This window comes from Phascolarctos cinereus, unplaced genomic scaffold, assembly GCF_003287225.1.
Source record: "Phascolarctos cinereus isolate Bilbo 61053 unplaced genomic scaffold, phaCin_HiC Scaffold_726;HRSCAF=1367, whole genome shotgun sequence".
In the NCBI taxonomy this organism is placed as follows: domain Eukaryota; kingdom Metazoa; phylum Chordata; class Mammalia; order Diprotodontia; family Phascolarctidae; genus Phascolarctos; species Phascolarctos cinereus.
Window position 1 is genome coordinate 39,674,574 of NW_027556098.1, and position 27,161 is coordinate 39,701,734.

General features: G+C 36.8%; 1 protein-coding gene across 1 annotated transcript; it reads left to right on the forward strand.

The window, feature by feature from the left end:
* Window positions 1–1,719: 1,719 nt before the first annotated feature.
* CXADR (CXADR cell adhesion molecule) lies at window positions 1,720–27,161 on the forward strand. The gene is made up of 6 exons (XM_020976258.2): window positions 1,720–1,881; window positions 6,127–6,331; window positions 9,800–9,955; window positions 21,532–21,654; window positions 22,118–22,256; window positions 23,755–27,161. The coding sequence occupies exons 1-6, from the start codon at window positions 1,753–1,755 to the stop codon at window positions 24,017–24,019; spliced, it is 1,017 nt and encodes a 338-aa protein (XP_020831917.2). The 5' UTR covers window positions 1,720–1,752; the 3' UTR covers window positions 24,020–27,161.

The window sequence follows — 27,161 nt, forward strand, 5'->3', positions numbered from 1 at the left end:
CTGCATGTCGATTCTTGACTCCAGATGTTATTCAGCTATCCTGGTCTCTTCAGTACCACCTTTTACCCTGTCTTTGGAGATACACTGGTTTAGTTTTTTTCCTTGAATGGTGGCAACACAGCTCCACAGCTCCACTGACCACTGGAGGGGCTTGGAGTAAAACTAGACCTGACCTGCAAGTATCAAGAAGGAAACAAAGGTTCAGAAAATAGTTTGGAACCATTTCTTACCTGGAACATAATGATTGCTAGTTCCTGATGTTAAGTGGCAAGATAATAGAAGGAAAAAAAGTATTCCTCAATGAAGATACAAGACTTTTTAGATATTTTACATCCAGTTAAAAGCCTAAACTTGAATATATTCCCCTTATAAAGAACGTCAAATAATCTTTAGACCTGAGATAGACAAAGTGCCATAGAGTTAATACTTACAGTATAGTAAAGTCTTTTGCCTGTTTTTCTTACTTGCTCTGTGTGTGTGTGTGTGTGTGTGTGTGTGTGTGTGTGTGTGTTTCAAAGATGACTGCGTTCTAGAAAATAAGTATTTAATCAAACCACTTCCTGGCTCCTGTGCTTGCTAGGTTTCTCACCAGGGCAATGAGGCTAGGCTTGCCCTCAATTAACAGCAGGACAGGTCAGGCAACTGAGGGATGTGCTGACACAAATCCTCAGCCTTGAACCTTATAATTACCTGTAGCAAACCTCACTGTTACTAAACCTGGACTCATTCCCAGTGGCTAGCATACTATCACCCTTTTCTACCCTCCCTTCCCGTGATACTGAACACCTGACTGCTCAAAAACATCCCCTTCCCCAGCCTCAGCTGTATACTCCCTAATTCTCATCTCCTTAACCCTACTTCTCTGTATCCCATTCCAGAACTCCCTCACCTTTCCACTGTGCGTTCTAGAGTAACAGCTTCACAATTAAAAAACTTTTAAAATGAAACAAATATTACCTATGAATTTTCAAAGGGAAAACGATGGAAAATTGGGGAAGATACCTTCATCATTATCTGAATTTACACATATGGAAATAGTATTCTTATGAAGAGTCCCTTTTTTTTAAAGTATATTTTGACACATTTTTCTTTTATGAATTATAGAGCCAGCAAAATCTATTGCTTAGTAATATTGTATTTAAGTATACCACATATACTTAAATATTATAAAGCCTTGAGTTGAAAAGGATGTCAAAATTAGTTTAAAATCAGACCATTAATCTGTAAAACTGTTCTTAGGACCAAATTGCTATAATAGTCTGTGATTTAGTTTGATAGGACTTTTTTTTTGCTTTGTTTTGTTTTTGTTTTTGTTTTTTCAGGCAGTTGTGGTTAAGTGACTTGCCCAGAGTCACACAGCTAGTAAGTGTTGAGTGTTTAGTCTGAGGCCGAATTTGAACTCAGGTCCTCCTGACTTTGGGGCCGGTGCTCTATCCATGGCGCCACCTAGCTGCCCTTGATAGGACTTTTTTGATAGAATTATTGTCATCCCACTTGGATAGCAATCCAGAAAATTTAAAGTTGATTGTATAAAATATACGCATGTAGACCGTAAAGATTATCATTCAATACTGTTTCAGCAAAATTCTGACAGTTTAAGGTGATTTTTTTATTTTCTATTAAAGATTGAATACTATTCTATAATGTACCAAGTATTTTAACAAAGTACACAATTAATAGATGCTTAATCTGTACACAAAATTATATTTTTTAGACATGACCAGAAGTGTGACTATAACCACTACTGAAGGGATGTTTGAAAAAGCCAAGGGGGAAACAGTTCATTTGCCTTGCAAATTTACAATTGCGCCAGAAGACCAAGAACCACTACACATTGAATGGATTAAATCACCAGCTGATAACCAAAGGGTTGACCAAGAGGTGAGTATTAATAAATATGTATCAACAGAAATCTTTCTGAACATCTACTGTACATATAGCATGTCATAATTTGGGGGCACTCATCCGTGATTTAGTCATAGTAATAAACTCTTAGCATGGAAAATCCTTCCACTGATAAGTTTGGCAGCTCCTCTAAAATTCAGATTAGGTAGCTGCCTGAGGCACTGAGAGATTAAGTGTTTCCAAGACTAACCCTGTATCTACTGGGCCACTGTTGCTTTCAATAATTAAAACTTAGAAGTGGTCTACATGTCCAGTAGCTCATTAAAATGTAGCCATTTATGAATTATCCTAGGAACTTAACCACTATTTAGCATATTTGTGTCTAAAAATATTTTAATTGACTTGTGAAATAGTCTGTTTGTTGAGCACCATGTGCAAATTCAATGTATAAAATTTGATGGAATACTTATAAGTTGGCTACTTGTAGCAAAAATATAAGATACAGAGGGTAATGTGGGAATCTGTTACAGAAGAGGGAGGCAATAACAGTAGCTAGTAACTAACATTTATATGGCACTTACTACACACTTACTGTGCTAAGTGCTTCGTTTAATCCTCCCAACAAGACTGGGAGGTAGGTACTATTAATTTGCCCATCTTACAGGTCAAGAAACTGAGGCAAATAGCAATTAAGCCACTTGCTTGGGTCACACAGCTAATAATAAGTTGAGCCTATTTGAACTCAGATCTTCCTGACTCCAGGTCCAGCATTCTAGCTGCCTCTAGAGACATTCTTGTTAAGCCTCCAATGCAATCCTGTAAAACAAATAAAATATGGTAGGAATATAAGTAGTGAAATGATTCACTAAATTTACATAGCTGATTTCCAGTTTGGTATTTTCTCAAGTTGCTTTGCTTTCTGTGTTTTAGAATCTTTGAAAAAGCCACGTCTGCTTAGTGTAGTGCAAGAGAGTCCAGGTGAAAGAGTATCCTACACAGAGATTGCTTTCATAAATTTTATTGCTACTTACAAGGGACAAAGGCAGAGAGCTGCTAGCAGGGACCATCTCATTGTGTAGCCTACATATCCTCAGTGAACACCACCTTGGGGGAGATATTGGCCACATTCCAATTGAAAGGCCAGAGATCCTCAAGGCTTGATCTTATATATCATTTGAGACAAAGCCTGTATGATACTAATGGGAGACTACCCTGTTATCTGTGTGACAAGTAAAGTCAAGGTAAGAGAATTTAAGGCTAGCAGTACCATTCCAGCAAAAGGCTAAAATATGGGGGTCTAAGGGCATGCTAATCAAACTGATTTTCACTAGCTGATACTTAGAATTTGTCTAACAAGAGATTATGAGCTATCATATCAAAATTTTAAATAAGAATGAAAAAAGTACTTAATAGCTGTGTGGCCCTGGGCAAGTCACGTAACCCTGATTGCCTCACCAAAAAAAAAAGTACGGAAAGTAGAGAAAGTACTTGATTATTAATTTATTATTGTATGCCTGCTGTGTGGCCATGAAACTGGAATGACATTTTTTTCATTATTAAATTTTTTAGAAGCCTGAATTATTTAAATTTTTTGATATTGATTAAATGGTTATAAATAAATTGAGCTTAATTGAATAGCCATTAGAACCTAAAACTGCACTAAGACTTTTGGAATATCCCATGCTTCTGTTTGATATAGTAATACAAATTGAAACTGCTCCCTCCTAATGTCTTAGTTGCAAAATCCAGTTACCTTTTCTCAATCCTCATTCTTCTTGGCCTGTCTCTAGCCTTTGACATTGTTCAAAACTCTCTCCTCCTAAATAGTCTCTTCTCTCTCGGTTTTCTGGATGCTACTGTCTCTTGGTTTCCCTCCTACCTATCTGACCACTCCTTCTCCTTTGTTGGTTCCCTCTCAAAATCACGCCCTCTAACTGAAGGTGTCCCACAAGGTTTTATCCTGCTTCTTCGTTTCTCCTCTCTGTACTAGTAATTTCACTTGGTTTAATTACTATCTTTATGCTGATGATTCCTTTCCTGCCCCAGTCTCTCTGCCCATCTACAATCTCCTATCTCCAACTGCCTTTTAGATATCTGGAATTGGATAAGCCAGTGGACATGTTAAACTCACTAAGTCCAAATAGAACTCATTGTCTTTTCCCCCAAACGCTTCCTCTATTCTGCTTTCCCTATTACTTACTGTAGAGGGCAACACCATCCTCCTGAGTGGGATTTTCCTATGAAGACTTCTCATTGTAATTAAGGTTGGGATAAGACAGTCCTGAATTTGGAGATAAGTTCAGGAGGCAGAATAGGATTAAGTATAGATTTCTATAATTCCCGTTTTCTCCCAGTGCCACATCAGTAGTTAAAGTTTACCAAGTTTGAAACCCCTGAAACCTCCCCTGTATCTTGTTGCTACACCTGTTGCTATAGTCCAGTCACAGTGACTTTGTCACAACAGCACAGCATCTAGCTTGACTGCACATTTTTAATTGCTTCTTTGGCACCACTTTAGCAAACTAAGGGGCTAAATATAGATATGTATATTGTTTCTTTGTTTTTTGTCCCTAGGGTAGATTTTCGAGTTTTAGATTGTGAGCCAAGTAGTGGCCGGTTGGTGGGAGGGGGAATTTTCATGTTAGGGTTATTTAATCTGGTTTTTTGCTTCTGTACTCTGTCTCCCTTCATCAGAACCTACTGGTGGAGGGACACCCGAATGTCGAGATTTGAAAATAAACTTTCTGTTCCTACCTTAATATACCTCTAAGTGTTTTTAAATTGAGTCATATCCCACACATTCCTCTCCCTCAGATTGCACAGTGGGAATCCTCCTTGAGTACTCTATCTCTCACTCTGCACTTCCAATCTGTTGTCAAGGCCTGTTGATTTCACCGTTGTAACATCTCTTTAAATGCCCCCTTCTTTTCTCGGGACACCACCACTGCTCTCATCGCCATTGTCCTGGATTACTGCAAATAGTGCACTGTTGTGTTTCTCCCCACTCCAAACATTCTCCATCTAAAGTGATTTTCTCAAAACACAAATCTGAATCATGTTACCCCTCAACTCAGACTGCAGTGGCTTCTTACTGCCACCATACAAAATGCTCTATTTTGCATTCAAAGTCCTTTATTACCTGGTCTGCTCTTAGCTTTCCAGTCCTCTTATACCTCACTCCCCATTACTCTTTGATCCAGTGACAGCTGGCTTCCTGGCTCTTCTAAGAATAAACTAGGGGTGGGGAACTTGTGGCCTCAAGGCCACATGTGGCCTTTTAGGTCCTTGGTTGTGGCCTTTTGACTGAGTCCAAGTTTTACAGAACAAATCCTTTTATTAAGGGGATTTGTTCTGTGAAGTTTGGATTCAGCCAGAGGGCCGCAGTTGAGGGCCTAGAGGGCTACATATGGACTTGAGGCTGTAAGTTCCCCACCCCTGAACAAGGCACTCCCCACCTCTTGTCTGTGGGTATTATCTCTGGCTGACCCTGCATGGAAGTTTGACCTTGTCTCAGGCTTCCTTTAAATCCCGAGTAAAATCCTACCTGCTGCAGGAAACTTTCCCCAACCCCTCTTAATTCCAGTGCCTTCCCTTTGTTAATTAGTTCTTTTATATCCTGCCTATAGCTTGCTTTGTATGTATTTGTTTACATGTTGTCTCCCTCATTAGATTTTAATCTCCTTGAGAGCAGGAATTATCTTTTGCCTCTTTCTTAATCCCAAGGTGCCTGGAACAAAGCAGGAACTTAATAAATGTTTATTGAATTAAACTGAATACAAACCCTGAAAAGGGATGGTTGGGACTCTTGTTTCTTTGTTGAAGAAAAAGTAGATTCCCTCATGTCCCATTTGAATCATAGCAGAAAGAGCACTGGATTTGTAAACTCATTTGAGTCTTTGCCCTCTTCCTTCCTAGTTGAGTGACTTTAGGTAAGTCACTTTATCAGCCTGGCCCTCAGTTCCCTGACTTTTAAAATAAAGTTTAGAGCAGTTTGAATACTAATGTCTCTTCTAACTCTAAATCTGCCTTCCTATGATCTAAATAATTCCATCATTTTTATACTCATACGTTTTAATTCTATAACTTTTATTGATTTTAATTCATTTTTAATTTGATGTTCCCATTTTAGCGTGTTCCAGAAAAGACAATAGTAGCTTTTCCATGCTACTGTAGTTTTTTGTTTCTGTTTTTGTTTTTTTACTGGTATATGTACATTTTTACTGTAAAACTGGTATATTGGCCAACTTAATGAAACAGTTGTTATTTTCCCCTTCGTTTTAGATAATTTTATATTCAGGAGGCAACGTTTATGATATATATTCCGAAGATCTAAAAGGACGAGTTTATTTTACAAGCAGTGATCCCAAATTAGGTGATGCATCAATAAATATAACAAATTTACAATTATCAGATATGGGCACATATCAATGCAAAGTAAAAAAACTTCCTGGTGTTGCAAACAAAAAGATGCAGCTTTCTGTGCTTGGTAAGTTTTTTTTTAGATCTTTTAAAGTAGCGATAGATATTGTCATGGGATCTAAGTCAAAATCTCTCTAGTTTTAATAGTAATTTTAATCATTTTAAAGCTTCCATGCTTTTTGTGTGACAGTCAGAATGTGCAAGTCCCTACTTCCAGGATGCTTAAATTAAAATGACTGAAAACTTGAGGTTTTGTTTAGGGAAATAGGGAGGATTATAAAGACATCTGATTTATGGAGTGCATAAGGTATCTTAAAAATGAGTGATTTTTTGCCTTAAACATATTTCATTTGTAAAAGTTTATTAAAAATAAACTTTTTGTATGATCTTTACATGTTTTGGCAAGAAATAAGATGGCACTCATTTCACAGGCCAGCAAGCTTAGGCTTAAGCAGTATGAGAATTACCAGAAGAGCAGGCTGGTTTTAGAAGAGGCAGAGGAATAAGAAACCAAATTGCCAGCATTCGCTTCATTGTGGGGAAAGCCAGGGAGTTCCAGTAAAAACATCTGTTCATCTACTTCTGCTTTTTTGACTGTGCGGAACACAACAGATGTGGCAAGTTCTCACAGAGATGAGAGTACCAGATCATCTTATTTGTCTCCTGAGGAACTTGTCTGTGGGCCAGAAAGTAACAATTAGAACTAACATAGGACAACTGATTGATTTAAGACTGGGAAAGGAGGCTGTATGTTGTCGCCTTGTTTAACTTATGTGCAGAGTACATTATGTGAAATGCTGGGCTGAACAAATCAAAAGCCCAAATTGAGGTTGCCGGGGAAAAGTACCAACAATCTCAGATATGCAGACAATACCATTCTGGCAGAAGGTGAGGAAGAATGAAAAGCCTCTTGATGGGGGTGAAAGAGGAGAGTATAAAAGCTGGCTTGAAGTTTGACATCAAAAAACCTAAGCCCTTGGCAATTGGTTCCATCACTTCCTGGCAAAAAGAGGAAGAAGAAATGGAAGTAATGTCAGATTTTATATTCTTGGGATCAAAGACACTGTAGAGAGTAACTGCAGCCATGAAATTAAAAGATGCTTGCTACTTGGAAGGAAAGCTATGGCAAATCTGGACAGTATACTGAAAAACAGACATCACTTTGCTAACAAAGGTCCCTATAGTCAAAGCTGTGGTTTTTCCGTTAGCAATATATGGCTGTGAAAATTGGACTATAAAGAAAGCTGAGCATTGCAGAATTGATGCTTTCAAATTGTGGTACTGGAGAAGACTTTTGAGAGTCTCTTGGACAGCAAGGAAATCAAGTCACTTAGTACTTAAAGAAATTAATTCAGACTACTCTGAGGGACAGATACTTGAAACTTAAATACTTTTGTCACATAATGAGAGGACAGGACCCATTGGAAAAGACCCTGATATTGGGAAAGATTGAAGGCAGAAGGAAAAGGGGATGGCAGAGGATGAGGTAGTTAGATAGCATGGTGCAAACAGTGAACGTGAACCTGAACAGATGTCAGGATGCAGTGAAGGATGGAAGAGTGTGAGGTCATGAAAAGTTGGATACAATTGAAGAACAACAAAGATGAGCTTCCACAGTGAGGACTAGAAGGACATACATATGGTGTGATAGAGGGGCAGCTAGGTGGTGCAGTGGATAGAGCACCAGCCCTGGAGTCAGGAGGACCTGAGTTCAAATCCAGCCTCAAACACTTGATGCTAGCTGTGTGACCGTAGGCAAGTCACTTAACCCCAATTGCCTCACCAAAAAAATTTTTTTTTAAATGGTGTGATGGAAAGAGCAGAGACCAATAGAAGACTGTGATTCTAGTCTAGTCTCTCCCTCTAACTAGCTGTGAGACCTTGGGGAAAATTCCCTATTCTATATGGGCCTCAGTTTCCTAGAAGATACAGGAGTATTCTAGATAGTCTCTGAGAGATTATGGAACTTGAGATGCAAAATTATGTATTTCTACCACATTTTATCTTTTTGTGGTGATGTGTGGAACCAGTCCTAATTAACCTGAAAATGTGGAAGCCCTCTGCTTTTTTTTCACTAAATCATCAGGGACAAAATTTAACATTGATGGGTATTAGAGGAGTGAAATGTGAATAAGCATGAATAAGATGTGCATTAGCAGAAGGTTCTAATGTAGAATTTCATGAACATTACTTTTTTGTAATACTTTGTTTTGGGGAAACTTTCTGACAAAATTACATGTCTGCCATCATGTAGAAACTCGGCTATCTGATTGTTTACTTTGACATTAATTGGCTTTTACCTTTATTCTTTTATGTATCTGGAAGCTGATTTTTCATTTACTTGGAAAGGTTAGCACCCAGAATAGGCTAGGATAGATTTTGAGGTATTTTGGATATTCCCTTCTGAAAAAAAGTCATCATAAGTATTTTATCTTTTCTTTGATTAATTAATTTTTAGTTTTCAACATTCAGTTTTCTGAGATTTTGAGTTCTAAATTTTCTCCCTCCTCTCCTCAAGACGACATGCAATCTGACATAGGCTATATGTACAGTCATATTAAACATATTTCCACATTGGTCATGTTGTGAAAGAAGAATCAGAACAAAAGGGGAAAACCACAAGAAAGAAAAACAAACAAAAAAAAATAGTATGCTTCAATCTGCATTCAGATTCCATAATTCTTTCTCTGGATGTGGATAGCATTTTCCATTACATCATAAGTATTTTTTAAGCACTTTACTATGAGATGGGCACTGGGAATACAAATATAGGCAAACATCCAAATCATGTGTTCATGAACTTACCAGTTAGAGGCAGGGGCTGCAGGAGCCTAGAGACGATCCCAGGTAAGAAGCAGATGGAGGTATTATGGCATTGTTATGGCAAGCAAGAAACAGAACTGGAGATGGGGTGGGGGAGGGTGTCCACACTATGTCACCCACAGCCCTATTTTTAATAATTACTCTTTTAAGATAACTGAGGAAGTAAGAAGGAGAAAACATTGTTTTATAAGAGGCAGGTGAAGTCAACTTTATGGATTTCTTTTTAAGCATTATGACAGATATCCCAGGACACCTGAATTCTCCTCTAATCAATGAAATGGATGTTGAAGTTTAGAGTAATAAAATATGAAAGGACATACTTATGCTTTTTGGGAGGTATGGGGGGAATCAGCTTTCAAGTCAACTTGGGGAGCTAAAATTGTTATTGTGTTTGTCTTCTGTTTGCCTTCAGTACCATCATGGAGCTTTGGGAGAAATTTTATAGGACACCAGAGTCTTAAATGACACTGGTCCAAAGTATTTCCTGCTCTATTCTTCTTTCACTGAATAGCAGAAATGGAATTAAGCTAAGGAAGACTTTTTGGAATAAGTAATAAACAGCTACATAGATGTAGATAACATCCTGAAATTTTTAATTTATTTCTTACTTCAAAAAATATAAATTATATGTATGTGTGTGTGTGTATACTCTTAGGTAAAAGGAGAGTATTAAATAAAACAAATTAATTAAATGATTCAATTTCTTTTGCAGTTAAGCCTTCAGGAACAAGATGTTACATTGATGGATCATCAGAGATTGGCAGTGATTTTAAAATAAGATGTGAATCAGGAGAAGGTTCACTTCCTTTATACTATGAATGGCAAAAATTGCCCACCACAGAAAAATTTCCTCCTGTGTCGTTTTCAGGTATTGCTAGTACTATAATTTATGTGTTTATATTTTAGAGTATAGACTGCGTCTATTTTAACATTTGCTTGGCTAAAAATAAATTTGCTCTTTTAGGACACTTACATAACCCCATTTATGAAATGAGAAATTGGTTCAAACAAGTTACTTATTAGCAGCTAAATAACAAATCACTTATCAACATTCATTGTGAGTTGTTTTTTTTAAGTTTTGAGTTCCAAATTCTATCCCTTCCCCCCCTCCCCAAACAAGGTAAGCAGTCTAATATAGGCTGTACATGTACAATCATGTAAAACATTTTCATATTAATCATTTTGTACAAGAAGACAAAAAGAAAGTGAAAAAATAGTATGCTTCAGTCTGTATTCAAACAACATTAGTTCTTTCTCTGGAGGTGGATGACATTTTTTATCATGAGTCTTTTGAGATTGTCTTGGAACAGATGTGTATTTATAATGAAAAGAATATTAAATTTTGCATCTAGAAGTTGAGTCTAGTTCTCAGTTAAAAGCCTGGCCATGTCATCTTAGGTGAGTCATTAATTTTATCTTTTTCACTGAACTTGAATTTCCTCAATTTTTAAATGGGAATGAAGACAAAGTAAAACTACCATTGACATTACAGAGTTGTTTTAGGGATATATTACAAAAAGCTCACTGTGAATACGTTGTGCTTGTATACAGTTATTAAAATAGTATGAAAATTGACAATTCAAGTTTTACACTGTCAAAAGAGATGATAATCTTGGATTTATTATTTTTTGCTGATTACTCATATTTGGTCATAAAGAGAGATAGTCCCTGAATTCTGATCCTAAAATAATACCCAGGAAAAGTCACCCTACCCAGATTCAACCAAATGGAAATGCCCTCCCAGCTGTTGTTATTCTTAAAGACTTTTCAACATTCATTTCCACAAGCTTTTCAGTTTTAAATTTTCTCCCCCCCCCCCCCCGCAAGACAGCATGCAATCTGATACAGGCTCTACATATACATTCCTGTTAAACATATTTTCATGTTAGTCATGTTGTAAAGAAGAATTAGAGGAGCAGCTAGGTGGCACAGTGGATAGAGCACCAGCCCTGGATTCAGGAGGATCTGAGTTCAAATCTAGCCTCACATATAACACTTACTAGCTGTGTGACCCTGGGCAAGTTACTTAATCCCATTAACTAGCCAAAAATAATAATAATAATAATAATAATAAAAAGAAGAAGAAGAAGAAGAAGAAGAAGAAGAAGAACCAATAGGAGGAACCACAAGAAAGAAGAAACAAAACAAAACCGAAGGAAAAAAAGAGCAAATGGTATGCTTCAATCTGCATTCAAACTCCATAGTTCTTTCTCTGGATGTGGCCAGCATTTTCCATTATGAGACTTTTGGAGATGTCTTAGATCCTTGAATTGCTGAGAAGAGCTAAGTCTATCACAGTCATCACACAGTGTAGCTGTTACTGTGTACAATGTTCTCCTGGTTCTGCTCACTTCACACAGCATCAGACTATGCATAAAAGTCTTTCCAGGTTTTTCTGAAGTCTGCTTGCTCATCATTTCTTATAGCACAGTAGTATTCCATTACATTCATATACCACAACTTGTTCAGCCATTCCCCAATTAATGGGCATCCCCTCAATTTCCAATTCTTTGCCACCACAGAAAGAACTGCTATAAATATTTTTGTGCATGTGGGTCCTTTTCCCATTTTTATGATCTCTTTGGAATACAGACCTAGAAAGGCTGTTGCTGGGTCAAAGGGTCACATTTTTATAGCCCTTTGGGCATATTTCGAAATTACTCTCCAAAAGGGTTGGATCATTTCACAACTCCACCACCAATGTATTAATGTTCCAATTTTCCCACATCTTCTCCAACATTTATCCTTTTCCTGTTTTGTCATGTTGGCCAATCTGATAGGTGTGATGTGGTACCTCAGAGTTGTTTTGATTTTCGTTTCTCTAATTAATAGTGATTTAGAGCATTTTTTCATGACTATAGATAGCTTTAATTTCTTCATTTGAAAACTGCCTGTTCACATCCTTTGACCATTTATCAATGGTGGAATGACTTGTGTTCATATAAATTTGACTTATTTCTCTATATATTTCAAAAATGAGGCCTTTATCAGAATCACTGGTTCTAAAAATTCTTTCCCAGTTTTCTGCTTCCCTCCTAATCTTGGTTGCATTGGCTTTGTTTGTGCAAAAACTTTTCGATTTAATATAATCAGATTATCCATTTTATATTTCATAATGTTCTCTATGTCTTATTTGGTCATAAATTCTTCTATTCTCCACACATATAACAGATAAACTATTCCTTGCTCTCCCAATTTACTTATAGTATCAACTTTTATAACTAAACTGTGTACCCATTTTGACTTTATTTTGGTATAGGGTGTAAGATGTTGGTCCATGCCTAGTTTCTGCCATACTGTTTTCCAGTTTTCCCAGCAGTTTTTGTCAAATAGTAAGTTCTTATCCCAGAAGCTAGAGTCTTTGGGTTTATCAAATGGTAAATTACTATAGTTATTGACTACTGTCTTGCATACCCAACTTATTCCACCAATTCACCACTCTATTTCTTAGCCATTATCAAGTAATTTTGATGATTGATGCTTTGTAATACAATTTAATATCTGGTACGGCTAGGCCACCTTCCCTACCATTTCTTTTCATTAATATACCTTGATATTCTGGACCTTTGTTCTTCAGATGAATTTTGTTATTATTTTCTCTAGCTCTATAAAATATTTTTTGATAGTTTGATTGGTGTGGCACTGAATAAGTAAATTAACTTAGGTAGAATTGTCTTTTTTATTATATTAGCTCAGCCTCCCCACAAACAACTGATGCTTTTCCAGTTATTTAGATCTGATTTTATTTGTGTGAAAAGTGTTTTGTAATTGTGTTCATATAGTTCCTGGGTAAGAACCTATTTTTATAAATATATATATAACATTTTCATAAAATGTATATATGTATTTTTATAAAAATCTATACACACACACACACACACACTCTTTTTGTGGTGGCAAAGAACTGGAAATTGAGGGAATGCTCATCAACTTGGCAATGGCTGTACAAGTTGTGGTATATGATTGTGGTGGAATACTATTGTGGCACAAGAAATAACAAGCAGGATGTCTTCAGAAAAACCTGGGAAGACTTATACAAATTCATGCAAATTGAAGTGAGCAAAACCAGGAAAACGTTGTACACAGTAACAGCAATATTTTTTTTGATGTTGAATCAAATTTAATTTTTTTCTATATAAGTTCTTTATTTCTTTTTGTTTTTTTGTTTTGTCTTTTTTTAAATATAAATTTATTTATTTTTAGTTTTCAACATTAACTTCCACAAGTTTTTGAGTTCCAAATTTTCACCCCATCTCCCCCCTCCTCCCACCCCAAGATGGCATGCATTCTGAATATCCCTTCCCCTAGTCTGTCCTCTCTTCTATCTCTCCCCTCTTCTCTAATCCCCTTCCCCTTCTATTTTCCTGTAGGGCAGGATAGACTTCTGTACCCCATTTCCTGTATTTCTTATTTCCCAGTAGCATGTGAAAACATTTTTTTAAAACATATGTTTTTAAAACTTTAGGTTTCAAATTTTCTCTCTTCCTCCCTCCCCACCCACCCTCATTGAAAAGGCAAGCAACTCAATATAGGTTGTACGTGTGCAGTTATGCAAAACACTTCCATAGTAGACATGCTGTGAAAAACTAACTCTATTTCCCTTAATCCTATCCTGCCCTCCCATTTATTCTATTCTTTCTTTTGACCCTGTCCTCCTCAGAAGTATTTCTTCTGATTACCCCTTTCCCAATCTGCCCTCCTCTCTATCATCCCCCTGCTCTCTTGTCCCCTTCTCCCCTATTTTCCTGTAGGGTAAGACAGATTTCCATACCCAATTGAATGTGTATGTTATTCCTCCTTAAGCCAAATCCTATGAGAATAAGATTCCTCATTCCCTCTCACCTTCCCCTGTTTCCCCTCCACTGTAAGAGACTTTTCTTTTCTGTTTTTTTTTGTGAGATAATTTACCCCATTCTACCTCTCCTCTTTTCTCTCCAGTATAATCCTCTCTCATCCCTTAATTTTATTCTCCAGATATGACCCCTTAATCTTCAACTCACCCTGTGCCCTCTATCTATCTATCTATCTATCTATCTATCTATCTATCTATCTATCTATACATAATTTTTTTCCTCCAACTACCCTAATACTGACAAAGGTCTCATGAGTTATAAATATCATCTTTCCATGCAGGAATGTAAACAGTTCAATCTTAATAAGTCTCTTATGATTTCTCTTTCCTGTTTACCTCTTCATGTTCCACTTGAGTCCTGTATTTGAAAGTCAAATTTTCTATTCAGCTCTGGTCTTTTCATCAGAATGCTTGAAAGTCCTCTATTTCACTGAATGACCATTTTTCCCCTGAAGGATTATACTCAGTTTTGCTGGGTAGGTGATTCTTGGTTGTAATCCTATCTCCTTTGCCCTCGGAATATTATATTCCATGCCCTGTGGTCCTTTAATGTAGAAGCTGCTAAATCTTGTGTTATCCTGATTGTGTTTCCACAGTACTTGAATTGTTTCCTTCTGGCAGCTTGTAATATTTTCTCCTTGACCTGGGAACTCTGGAATTTGGCTATATTCCTAGGAGTTTTCCTTTGGGGATCTCTTTCAGGAGGAGATCTGTGGATTCTTTCAATTTCTATTTTGCCCTCTGGTTCTAATTATCAGGGCAGTTTTCCTTGATAATTTCTTGAAAGATGATGTCTAGGCTCTTTTTTTGATCATGGCTTTCAGATAGTCCAATAATTTTTAAATTCTCTCTCCTGGATCTATTTTCCAGGTCAGTTGTTTTTCCAATGAGATATTTCACATTGTTTTCTAATTTTTCATTCTTTTGGATTTGTTTTACAGTGTCTTGATTTCTCATAAAGTCACTATCTTCCAATTGCTCTATTCTAATTTTTAAGGAAGTATTTTCTTCAGTAATCTTTTGGACTTCCTTTTCCATTTGGCCAATTTTTCTTTTTAGGGCATTTTTCTCCTCATTGGCTTTTTGGACCTCTTTTGCCATTTGGGTTAGGCTATTTTTTAAGGTGTTACTTTCTTCAGTATTTTTTGGGTCTCCTTTAGCAATCTGTTGACTTGTTTTTTGTGATTTTCTTGCATCACTCTCGTTTCTCTTCCCAGTTTTTCCTCTACTTCCCTTACTTACTTCTTAAAATCCCTTTTGAGCTCTTCCAAGGCCTGGGACTGATTCATATTTTTCTTGGGGGCTTTGGATGTAGGAGCTTTGACTTTGTTGTCTTCTTCTGGTTTATATTTTGATCTTTTTCACCAAAGTAAGATAATATAGTCTGACTCTTTTTGTGCTGCTTGCTCATGATCCCAGCCAATTACCTGAGTTTTAAACTCTTTATTAAGGTAAGAGTCTGCTTCCAATGTGGAGAATGTACTGTTCCAAGCTTCAGGGGTTTGTACAGCTGATTTCAGAGTTACTTGTAGGGACCTGTAAATTTTCAGTTCTTCCAAGGTGGTATGATAAAGGGGCGAGGTGTTTACTCCTTTCCTGGCCTGTGACCACAAGTACTCCTTTCTGTCCTGTAACTGTGAGGAGGGGTTCCCCTCTACAGCCACTACAAGTTCCACCATGCCAGTGCTCCTCCTCACCCTAGCCCAGAACTGTGACCCAGATCCAAGCACAGGCAAAGCAAGAGATTCCTGCCTCAGCACTGGCAAAGAGATCCCTGCAATCCCCCTCTGTTCAGCCACTGGATTCCTCTGTCTATGGCCCATTCAGCCACTGGATTCCTCTGTCTATGGGCCGGAAGCTCAGGAAGCAGCTGCTCACCCTCCCCCCCCCCCCCCCACGCTCTTGGGGAATGGTGCTGAGATCCTGCCTTCCTGTCTCAACACTGCAGAAACAGACTTTTCCCACTGACCTTCTAAGTTGTCTTTGGCATTTGTGGATTGAGGAGTCTGGAAACCTCCACAGCTGCTCAAGATTCAGTCCTCTAAGGCCTGCTCCAGGTTCACTGTAGCCTGCGTGCCCACGCCACGCTGTGCTGTGCTCCCAGCCCGGCGCGAATATACCTTTCTGATCAACCATCCAGGTTGTCTTGGGCTGGAAATTTGTTTCACTCTGTCTTTTTGTGGGTTCTGCTGCTTCAGAATTTGTTTAGAGCCATTTTATATGAGTATTTGGAGAGGTTTTGGGGAGAGCTCAAGCAAGTCACTGCTTTCACTCTGCCATCTTGGCTCCGCCCCTCACAGTAACAGCAATATTGTAAGGATGTTCAGCTGTGAAAGTCTTAGCTACTCTGATCAAGGCAATGATCCAAGAACAATTCCAAAGGACCCATGAGGAAAAATTGCTCTCTGCAGAGAGAAATGATGAACTCTGAATGCAAATTGAAACATACATTTTTACTTTCTTTTTTATTGTTTTATTTTGTTTGTGTTTTCTTTTGCAACATGGCTAATTTAAAAATGTTTTGCATGACTTCACATGTATAATCAAAATCAAATTACTTGCCTTCTCAAAAAAGTGTTAGGGGCATTAGAGATGGAGGAAATTTATAACTCAAAATTAAAAAAAAGATTGGTAAAAATTTTTGCATGTAATTGGGAAATATTTAATGACATAAAATATTTTTTAAAAAGGACTAGTGTCCAAAGCATTATAAGGGTGAAGAAGAATTAATGTAACAGATATAAAATATCTGTTAGATTTAGTAATTAGTCATGGATTAGTTATTAGTCATAAACTGAATTTAGAGTTAGAAGACCTGGGTTAGAATTTTGCATTTATTAGCTCTGTGACCATGGGAAAGTTCATTAATCTCTCTGAGCCTCACTTTCCTCATCTATAAAAAAGGAGATTTGGGGTAGATGACTTCTACAATTCCTTTCGCCTCCAAGTCTATGAACCTTTGAGCCTGTGACTTCTGACTTAATGGTGTAACTTACAGGAAAAGGCAAGGGCCGAGGGGACACTGAAGGACTAGGACCCAGTTTGCAAGAGGAAATAGTGGAAAAAATTGTGATAGTTGTTTTAGACTCTTAGTTGGTGGACTTTTATTGACAGGAAATCAAAGAATAGGAAAACTCCTTGAGGGCAAGGCTTGTTTATACTTTTCTCTATATCCCCTCTTCTTACTATATTGTCTGAAAATATTGAGCACTTCATAAATGCTTGTTGACTTGACAATAGATAGTAGGAAAAGAAAGGTCAAGTAAAGGATTTGAGAAGCTAGCAAACTCAACTGTTCTTCCTTAGATCAAAGGGGAAAATTGCAAAATTTAGGGAGACTTTGAACACACACTCACTCACACACACACATAGAAACAGACATAGGAGCCATCATGCCCAGATTCTCATGCTAGGTGGCAGTGGCAGGGCCCTTTCAACTTCGGTTCCTTGTCCCATAAGGCGCTGCTTGGTTAAGGGCAGTCACATTTAGTTGGAGCTGCAGGGGAGAGAGGGAGAATAGGGTGAGAAGGAGAGAAGAGGAGAAGAAAGAGAGAGGGAGGGAGGGAGGGAGGGAGGGAGAGAGGAAGAGAAGAGGGAGTGTTTGTGTTTACACTGAGCACAGGCTGCAAGCGGCCGAACCCAGCCCCCTCCTCCTGCACTTGAGAAAAAAAACCTCAAAAGGATTTATGCTTCTTTCACAGGCAAGGTAACAGGAAGAAAACTGTTCTTTTAAAATGTTATTGGTGTCTTTTCTTTTTATATCACCTTTCCTTCTCTTTATATCCCTCAATAATTCCCTACCCACACAGCCATTGCCATATAACAAAGAGTTAAAAAGAAAGGGGGTAAGAGAGAAGGAATGGTCCAGGTCTGTGACAGTATAAACCTATGCAAAGTAGACTCTCTAGCCTGTGCAAAGAAGAAAGATACATTCTCCCATCATCAAGTCAAGCTTGGATATTACTACAATGTAAAACTTTCTTTTTTCTTTGCATTTGCATGACTTAAAGTAATTGTGTATTATTTTCCTGGTTCTGCTGACTTCACTTTGTATCTTTCATGTAAGTCTCCCATGTTTCTCTGAATTCCATACTCACCATTTCTTATGGCTTAGTAATACTGAATTACATTCATGTATCACAATTTGTTATTGGGGCAGCTAGGTGGCACAGTGGATAGAGAGCTGGGCCTGGAGTCAGGAAGACTCATCTTCCTGAGTTCAAATCTGGCCTCAGACATTTACTAGCTGTGTGACCCTGGCCAAGTCACTTAACACTGTTTGCCTCAGTTTTCTCATTTGTAAAATGAGCTGGAGAAGGAAATGGCAAAGGACTCTGGTCTCTCTGCCAAGAAAACTCCGATTGGGGTTGAACACCGCTGAAAACAACTGAACAGCAACCCACCATTTGTTTAACCATTCCCCAATCAATGAACATCTACTTTATTTCTAATTCTTTGCTACCATAAAAGGTTTTAGTATACATATTTTGATACATATGGGATCTTTCTGTCAAAACAACAACCATAATAATAACAGCAACATCTAGCAAGCACTTTTAAAGTTTACAAAGTGCTTTATTATCTCATTTTTATCCTCATAACCCTGGGGAGTAGGTGCTATAATTATCTCATTTTATAGATGAGGAAACTGAGGCTGACAGAGGTCAAATGACTTGCCCAGCTAGCAAATGTCTGAGGCTAGATTTGAACTCCAGTCATCCTAATTCCAGGCCCAGCACTTTATCCTACTTCTCCACCTCTTTGATGATATATACCTAACACTCATAGTCTCTTAGACAGTGAGTGTATGGCCACTTTTGTTCCTCTTTTTTTTTTTAAATTTAATCCAAATTGTTTTCAAAATGGTTGGATCAGTCCGCAACTTCACCAACAGCATATTAGTGTGCTTCTCTTCTTTCCACCATTGACTATGGTCATCTTTGACAATTTAATAGGTATGAGATAAAATATGAGATTTATTTTGGTTTTCAGTCTTACTATTATTAGTGATATAGCAGTTTTTTATATGGTTGTTAATTTATTTTTGTGTTGTTTTTTTTCCAAGAGTAGATCTCCCTATCTCATCCCTATCTCATTTATCATGGAAGGGCAGTGACCAGCCATGGGCTCAATCACCATTACTTTTCACCATGGAAGTCTGGATATGTTGTTTCTAACCATTTGTCTCTCTCTAGCCTCATGAGCCCCTCTCCCCCACCCCAACCCAGCCCCATTCGTAGCAGCTTATCGTTGTTTGCTGGACTTAGTGTGGACACCTAATTGGCTTAGTCTACTATACCTCAGACTCTTGAGATCAAGAGATCCCCAAGACTTGATGTACTAGCCTCAGCCTTCGTGATAGTAGGGCTCACAGGCATGGACCATCATTCCCAGCCTTGCTAATAGTTTGTCATTCTTCTTATGAGAACTATCTGTTCATGCTCCTTGGGATATTTAATGGTCAGTCACTCAACAAGCATTCATTGTAGTAGGGAGACTTGAGGCAGGCAGACCCATTAGCAAACTATTGAATCCAGGCATGAGGACCTGCACCAGGGGGTGGCAGTATCAGAGAAGAATACATATTTGAAAGATACTGCAAAGATCAAGATGCCTTGAACCTGAATTGCAGGCCTGGGGGATTGGGAGGATGGCATTGAATTCAACTGTACTAATAAGGTTAGGAAGGGAGCATGTTTAGGGGAAAGAAAATGAGATAAATTTTTCATATATTGAGTTTAAAATTTTATGTCTACTGGACAATCCAGTTCAAGATGAACGAAAAATTTTTGGAAGTCTGCAGAGAGATTAGAGGAGGGTAGGTAGATTTGAAAATCATCAGCACAGAGATGATTATTAAATACATGAGAGCAAATTAAATCTCCAGGTGAGGTAATATAGAGACAGAAGAGAGCTGCCCCTACCTTTTTTCATCTTGATGAAATTTTTACTTTACTCCTGTTTTAGTTCTTTATTTTATTTCATTTTTAATCTTTTGTTTTTCTTGTAGTAATTCATGTAGTCTGATAGTAATGCATTTAGTGGAAAGTCTTTTTTGTTTTTTTTTTTTCCTCCTTTGAATCACTGTTAGAAGATGTTATGGAGTTAGTTCCTCCTTTTGGGAGGTAGATAGATGAAAAGAGAGAGACAGACTGACTGAAAATTTTGGTTTTTGGTTGGGTGATATTTTGCACTGGTTTCTTGGGTTCTTCTGTTGACCCCTCCTGGAGTTACCTCCCTGGATCTGTGAGGTTAGGCCATTGCATCTTGAGACCCCTCACTGGTTCCTTAAGACAGAGCTCTTGTTATGTTACAGTTCTTCACCTCAGAGATCCTGTTTTGAGAACTACAACTCCTCACTTGTAAGTGTTTGCTGCGATTGCAAGGTCCCTGCACCAGGGCTTTCAGACCACCTTGGGACTTTCTCAAGGAAGTCTCCTGCTTGGACAAGGCCTTGCAATCTACACCTGTCTTTGGTCTTTTTGGACTTAAAGGTTACCCTATATCAGTAGTTTCTTTACTAGTGGGCCCCCTTTCTTAAGGTTTTGCTGAACTAGTGACGTGGGAGATAAGCAATCAACCTCAGTATGATTGTTGATAGCTTGTATTTCTCATTGGAAAAATGACATTTTGTATCCTTTGACCATTTATCTTGGGGAAATTGTTCCTTATTCTTAAATATTTGTATCAATTTCCTTTATTGGCCTTTTCTTCATACCAGAGAAGTCTGAATTATTATGGTATTACATGATAAAATATGTTGATATTATATAATACTGTACATGTATTTTATGCATTTCTAAACGTTTTCTGTGTCATCTGCAGCTTTGGCACACCTTCCTCCAAATCCCCATTTATTTTCATATACTGACTCACAATATAGTGAAACCATGATGGGGAAAGTTGCGATGTGAAAGGAATAACTGTATTTTGAATATCAGATGAGAAGGTAGAGTGGCACAGCAGAAAGTGTCTCCCTCGCCACCTGTGGCTTTTGGCGAGCAATTTAACTTCCTTGGACTTTAGTTTCTTTTGCCTACAGCTTCACATTTATGATATTGTTACTTCTTATCAGAAAAATCTGTTACAAATACTTTTTCCCCACTTAATGATCTCCTTCCTACTGAGTGTATTGATTTTGCTTGTGCACAAACTTTTCAACTTTTGTAATAAAACTTGTCTTTTTTATCTTTCATGATTTTTTTATGCCCCTTTAAATCAAGAATTCTCTACTGTTCATAGATGTGAAAGTTTTCTTTCCATTCTCCGCTAATTTTTAAAAAAATTAGATGGCCTTTTATATTTAGGTCATGACTATTTGGAGCTTATTCTAATGTAGGGTGTTAGTTGGTAGTTTCTGTTGTTAATGTAGTGTGTTATTTGGTAATGTTTCTGCCAGACTGCTTTACAGTTTTCCCAACACTTTTTGTCTAGATAGAGTGTACTTATCCTGGGGTTCTTCTGTATTTTGTTTACCTTAAAGATCTCTCTTTTTTAAACTTTTCTGCAGCTGGATATACAGCCTCCTTTTCCAAGTAATAAAGATATATTTCAAAAATAGTTAAGGAAATAATCTGTTTTTCTACCCATAGATCTCGACCCATCTGTTATTTCTATACGAAATGCCACTACAGAGTACTCTGGCACATACAGCTGTACAGTTAAAAACAGAGTTGGTGTTGATCAATGCCTTTTGAGGGTGAATGTTGTTCCTCGTAAGTATATTCTTTATATTTATGGGGGTGGGAGAAAGAAAGTCTCACCTCCACCTTTGATTTTAAAGCATTTCTTGGTGTGCCCCTTAATCAATTTGATTTGTTAATGGGGCAGATTTTGGGGTGGTATGAAGAGGGTAGGAAAAAAGATTATTTTTTGGTTTCATGTGTGTTAGAGATCAGAGAGTTTTATCAGATGGCATTTTACCTTCCCAGCTTAAAGAGAATATTTTATTAATACATTGTTCTTATCATTCATTATGCTGATTTTTTTTTGGTGGGGAGGGCACCAAATTAACTTGTGCTCCACTATTAGAATTATGCAATTAATTATTTTAAATGGAAAAATATGTGTATAGAGAAATTATGCCAGTTAACCTCTTGGATAGGAAGGGAAGTTAAATTGCTATTTGTAGTCATTTCAGTCCAAAGTCTTTGTAAAAGGTGTTCTTAATTATTGTAGCTTCAAACACTGCTGGTACAATTGCTGGAGCTGTCATAGGAACTTTGTGTGCCCTGTTGCTGTTGGGTCTTCTAATCTTTTGCTGCTGTAAAAAACACAAGGAGGAAAAATATGAAAAAGAAGTTCATCATGATATCAGGTAACCTTTGGAAACAAGCTTTCCTCAAATAAAGAATTCTATTAAAAAAGCTTCCATAAGAGGTGCAATTAACTACAATGCTGAAATCTTGGTTTTGTTTTTTTGGTGAGGCAGTTGGGGTTAAGTGACTTGCCCACGGTCACACAGCTAGTGAGTGTTATGCGTCTGAGTTCAGATTTGAACTCAGGTCCTCCTGACTCCAGGGCCGGTGCTCCTATTCACTGTGCCACCTAGCTGCCTCTACAATGCTAAAATCTTAAATAGTGAATGCCAACGTTTTAATCAATAATTCATTTACTTTAGCTAAATATTAGTAAAAATTTGATCACTGAGGGTCTTTGCTTCAAATTAGCATCAGAGAATTTAGAATTAGAGCTTAAAGGATTATCTAACCTAATACCCTCATTTTACTGCTCCAGAAAACTATAGATTAGAGTGGGTGAGTGAATAGGCTAAGGTCACACATAGCTATTTAGTAAAAGAAAATATTTTTTTTCCTTCTAACTTTATTTTTTGGGTGAGGCAGTTGGGGTTAAGTGACTTGCTCAGGGACATACAGCCACCTAACTGCCCCTAAAAGAAAATATTTGAACACAGGTCTTCTGATCTTCTTCCCTGAGGATTGCATACTATTTTCTCATGCTAGTACTGACTGACTTTGACCTATCCCTGTACATTCCTAAATGGTAGCAAAATATACCATAAATAGGATTTACCATTTCAGTCTGTTATTTCAAAACAGTTCTGATATATGATCACAGCATCATATAGCTAAAAGAGTTTTTACTAGTCATTAGGTCTAGTTATCCCCCAGGTGAGAATTTGTCCTTTCTTCTGCTGTTTCTTTCTTTGTTTAAGTGAGGCCTACCTCACATTGAGCAAGTGGCAGTCAGAATTTGAACTTATGTCTTCTGGCTCCAAATCTAGTGCTTTTTTCACCATACTACACTGCCAGTAAGCTTTCAAAAACATGTCTTCTACAATTAATTTTTGTAATTGTGTGTAGACAGGGAGGTTAGTGAATTAGTATAGGTGTATAATTCTTTCTCGGAAGCACTGAATGTATAGTGATATCATTTTTGTATGACCTGAAAAGGTGTTCCTGATCTAGGGTTCAGTAGAGTTAGTATGTTATTGCATTTATACTGTATTTGCATAGCAACTTATTTAACTAAGATCTTTTAATTTTATCAGATTAAAACCTCTTTTTGAGCATGGTTTGCTGGTTTGAGTGTATGACTTACAAAGTTCAAACATCCTTAGACACAAGATCTTAGTTGTGCATTTACTCTTTGCTTCCTCAACTAATTAAATGCATAATTTAATTTCTGAAGCAGATTAGAGCATAAGTTTGTAAATAGAAATATAATTCGTGCATTTCCTACTTTTTTCCCCCCATATGGTACACGCTATTATAATACGTCTTAAAACATAGATTGAAGTTTTCATAATTATAAGCTTAATTTTAAAATGTTTATACCTGGGCTTTCATTTCTAGAGAGGATGTTCCTCCTCCAAAGAGCCGTACATCTACAGCCAGAAGCTACGTTGGTAGCAATCATTCATCTCTGGGATCGATGTCTCCTTCCAACATAGAAGGCTATTCCAAAGCTCAGTATAACCAAGTACCAGGTGAAGACTTTGATCGTACTCCACAGAGCCCGAGTTTCCAACCGACTAAAGTGGCAGCATCTAATCTAAGTAGAATGGGAGCTATTCCTGTGATGATACCAGCGCAAAGCAAAGATGGGTCAATAGTATAAAGCATCTCAAACTTTGTTTCTTCAGACTTTTTTCTTCTCTGATAATAGGAAAAAGCTGCCAACCTAGAAATTGCTTTTGAAGAAATAGAATAATTTAAACTGGACTAATAAAAAGATAATCTTCAGGAAACATTATTTAATTGACAAAAGTTTGAATCCTACATCAGACACTTAAAAACGACAAGTCATGCAACTTTTTTTTAGCTTATTTCCTCATCTGTTTCACAGAGTTGTTGTGAGGAACAAATGCTACATATGTAGAGTGCTTTGTGAATTTTAAAGTATTACATAAATACTAACTATTGTTATCACAAAGAGATCAGATAAAATCTTATGGTAGAGGAGGGGGTAGAATTAAATATCCAAATGAAAGAGTATTTTCTTAGGTTCCTTTAGAAACAACTGATTTCACTGATATTTAATGTCTACTATTCTATATGTATACCAAGAAAAACAAGATTTGCTGTTTCTGTTTTCTCAGCCATTTTCTGTAACAAGCTATATAAGCCCTACAAAAATTTGAAGAGAATGTCAAAAATAACTAATTTGAAATTGTAAAATTACTGTTTTTGGAATCAGTTTAAGTGAAGGGTGTGTCTTGAACATCTTACTGAAAGAATACCAGCAATGACTAGGTGAGCTAGCTGAGCTCTGTCATCTAATTAATTTGGTGAAATGATTTCTTTAAATGTTTTAACACATGGAAATACTACAAGAGAGTAGTTAATTGTGTTTTTGCTTTCTGGCTATATTTAGCAATAAAGGAGCAGCTGGCAGACTCTACTAGTGCACTGTTCTTTTTAAAGAAGTCAGATATATGGCATTGGTTTTTATGAAAAGCCATCCACACTATTATCTAGTCTACCTCGTTTGGCCAGCAACGAACATTTTACCCACAACGATCAGGACTGCAAATTAGGGGATGCAGTGTGTTAAGGAACATGGTTTGTTGCCATATGTGGTTTTAATATTTGAAGTAGCTAGCCCAGACTGATTAGATGGGGTTGTACCTGCACCCTTTTCATTTGGCTGCCTGCTTCATTCAGGCTATGTTTATGTGAATAAAATAATTACTAATGTGATTTGTTTTGTAATACAATTATAGAATAAGCCTATCAGACCTACATAAGAGTTTGTTTTTTTCTGGCACATTTTTCCCCCAGAAATATGTGCACCCATATTTTCCTTCTTGAATCAAATTCCTGGTAGAGACTTTTTTAAAAAACCTCCAGAAAGTTTACTTTTGAAAAGATGAATCTTTTCCTCCACTAATATTGTAAATTAATACTTTATAGCTTGTATGTTACTGTCTTGCAGAAGTAGCTTTGTGTGATACTAGTAGAGAAGTTGAGGTTTGGGAAATTTTCCTACTTAGTTTTGTGAAAATTAATCATTTTTAGCAAACTTAAGAAAAAAAAATTTTTAACACTAGTATGTTAGAAACAAGAAAACTAATTTTATTAGAAAAAGTGTCTCTGCTGCTCTTTTTCTTAAGATTTTAATGACTGTGCTAGGACTTCAGTTCTTTAGCAAATAAGATCTGCTTTTTGTTAACTCCAACACTTTTTTTTCCCATAGATTTTCATAAGAACTTCGTTCTTGATAAATTGAGTGGTTTGGTTGTAAATACTACATATAAATAAATGTTGTTCTGAACCTAGAATTAAGTACTGTATCCTGTGTATAACTAAATGGTTATAATGTTTAACTTTAATTTTTTTATATGTATGGTTTTTACCATACTCTGTTAGAGCTAAGAGAAATTTTCATCTGTGCCTTTACAGTAAACTCATTTATCAAGTATTTTGTGCCCATGAACTATCACATAAAAGGTGCTTGGGGGGTGGGAGGGAGTGAAGGTACTGTTTTTTAAAAAAGTATATCACTGTGATACCTTTCTACTTTGCTTTTAATACTGCCTTTTTTCTATGTGTCCTTAATATTGTTTAAATATATTGAAGGAATTAGTTTTTTGTTATATTTCTAATACCCAGTGCTATTTTCTTATGTTCCCTGTGTTCATATTTCTTTTGACTGCTAGAAGTTTAGGACTAATAATAAAATTAGTGTAGGAAATTTATTATGAAACAGTAACTTCAAGATTTGATCTTTGTCTTCTACTAAAGAGCTATCTGAACACTAGAAATCACCTTTAGGTATAATGTTTGGATAATATATAAGGTTGATCATCCCTTCCTGGAGAGGTTTTTTTTTCCCAGCTTAAATAAAACACTAGACCTAACCCTGGGGGAATTAGCCAGGAACCAGCATTCAAAATTTTAAAGAAATTTTTCATTTGTATGTTCTTTTTAAGGCTTTTTTTTTTAACAAGAGCAGACAATAGGGTCATGCCTATTGACCATGGTCATCCTATTGTCTGTCTTTTGCTATAGCTCTACTCCATAATTTAAATCAGTTTTGTAATTTGTAATTGAATCTTAGGGGCAGCTAGGTGGTACAGTGGATAGAGCACTGGCCCTGGGGTTAGGAGGCCCTGAGTTCAAATCCAAACTAACAGTAGCTGTGTAATCCTGGGCAAGTCACTTAAACCCAATTTCCTCACCAAAAAAAAAAATTGAATCTTGTAAACTTAGAATTTGCAAGTGGAGAAAACCATTCATTTAAAAGAAATTTATCATATTTGAGAGAAATCTGTCTGCCAATAGATGGGTTTCAATATGGGTGGCGTCTCCTTTCACAAGTAACTTTAAAAGGTTCTAGATTTCTTTTGTGTTTGCATGGGTGGAAATTTAAAGTATCTTTTGTGAGATGAGTGGTTTTCTTTTCAGACCACATTTTTAAAAGCTATAATGCAGTGTGACTAAAAGGCCGAAATTGTATGGTAGTTGATTTTTTAGTGTTAGTCAAGGAATAACTTGTAGCATGTATGAGTTGGCACAATTTTAACTTTTTTTCCTATGTCTTATAGAAATGTACATATACCTCCATTGTATTCATACATTCCTTCTGTTTAGTACTGTAATAAAATGTTTTGGGCAAGTTTTAAATCTAAAAGAAAAAAAGCTCCAATAAGCCAACATTTCACAATAGAGTTTATTACAGCAATAATAACAACATAGGTTTATACTGTGTGAACTTGGAAGAATTATCAATAAATGTATGCTTTTGTTTATACTTAAAA

Bases quoted from the DNA above. Each gene is read 5' to 3' on its own strand.
- CXADR (XM_020976258.2), top strand. From the start codon at position 1,753: ATGTTTGAAAAAGCCAAGGGGGAAACAGTTCATTTGCCTTGCAAATTT. The intron at 6,332-9,799 runs GTAAGTTTTTTT...TTTCTTTTGCAG, and splicing joins GATGCAGCTTTCTGTGCTTG to TTAAGCCTTCAGGAACAAGA. The intron at 21,655-22,117 runs GTAAGTATATTC...TAATTATTGTAG, and splicing joins GAGGGTGAATGTTGTTCCTC to CTTCAAACACTGCTGGTACA.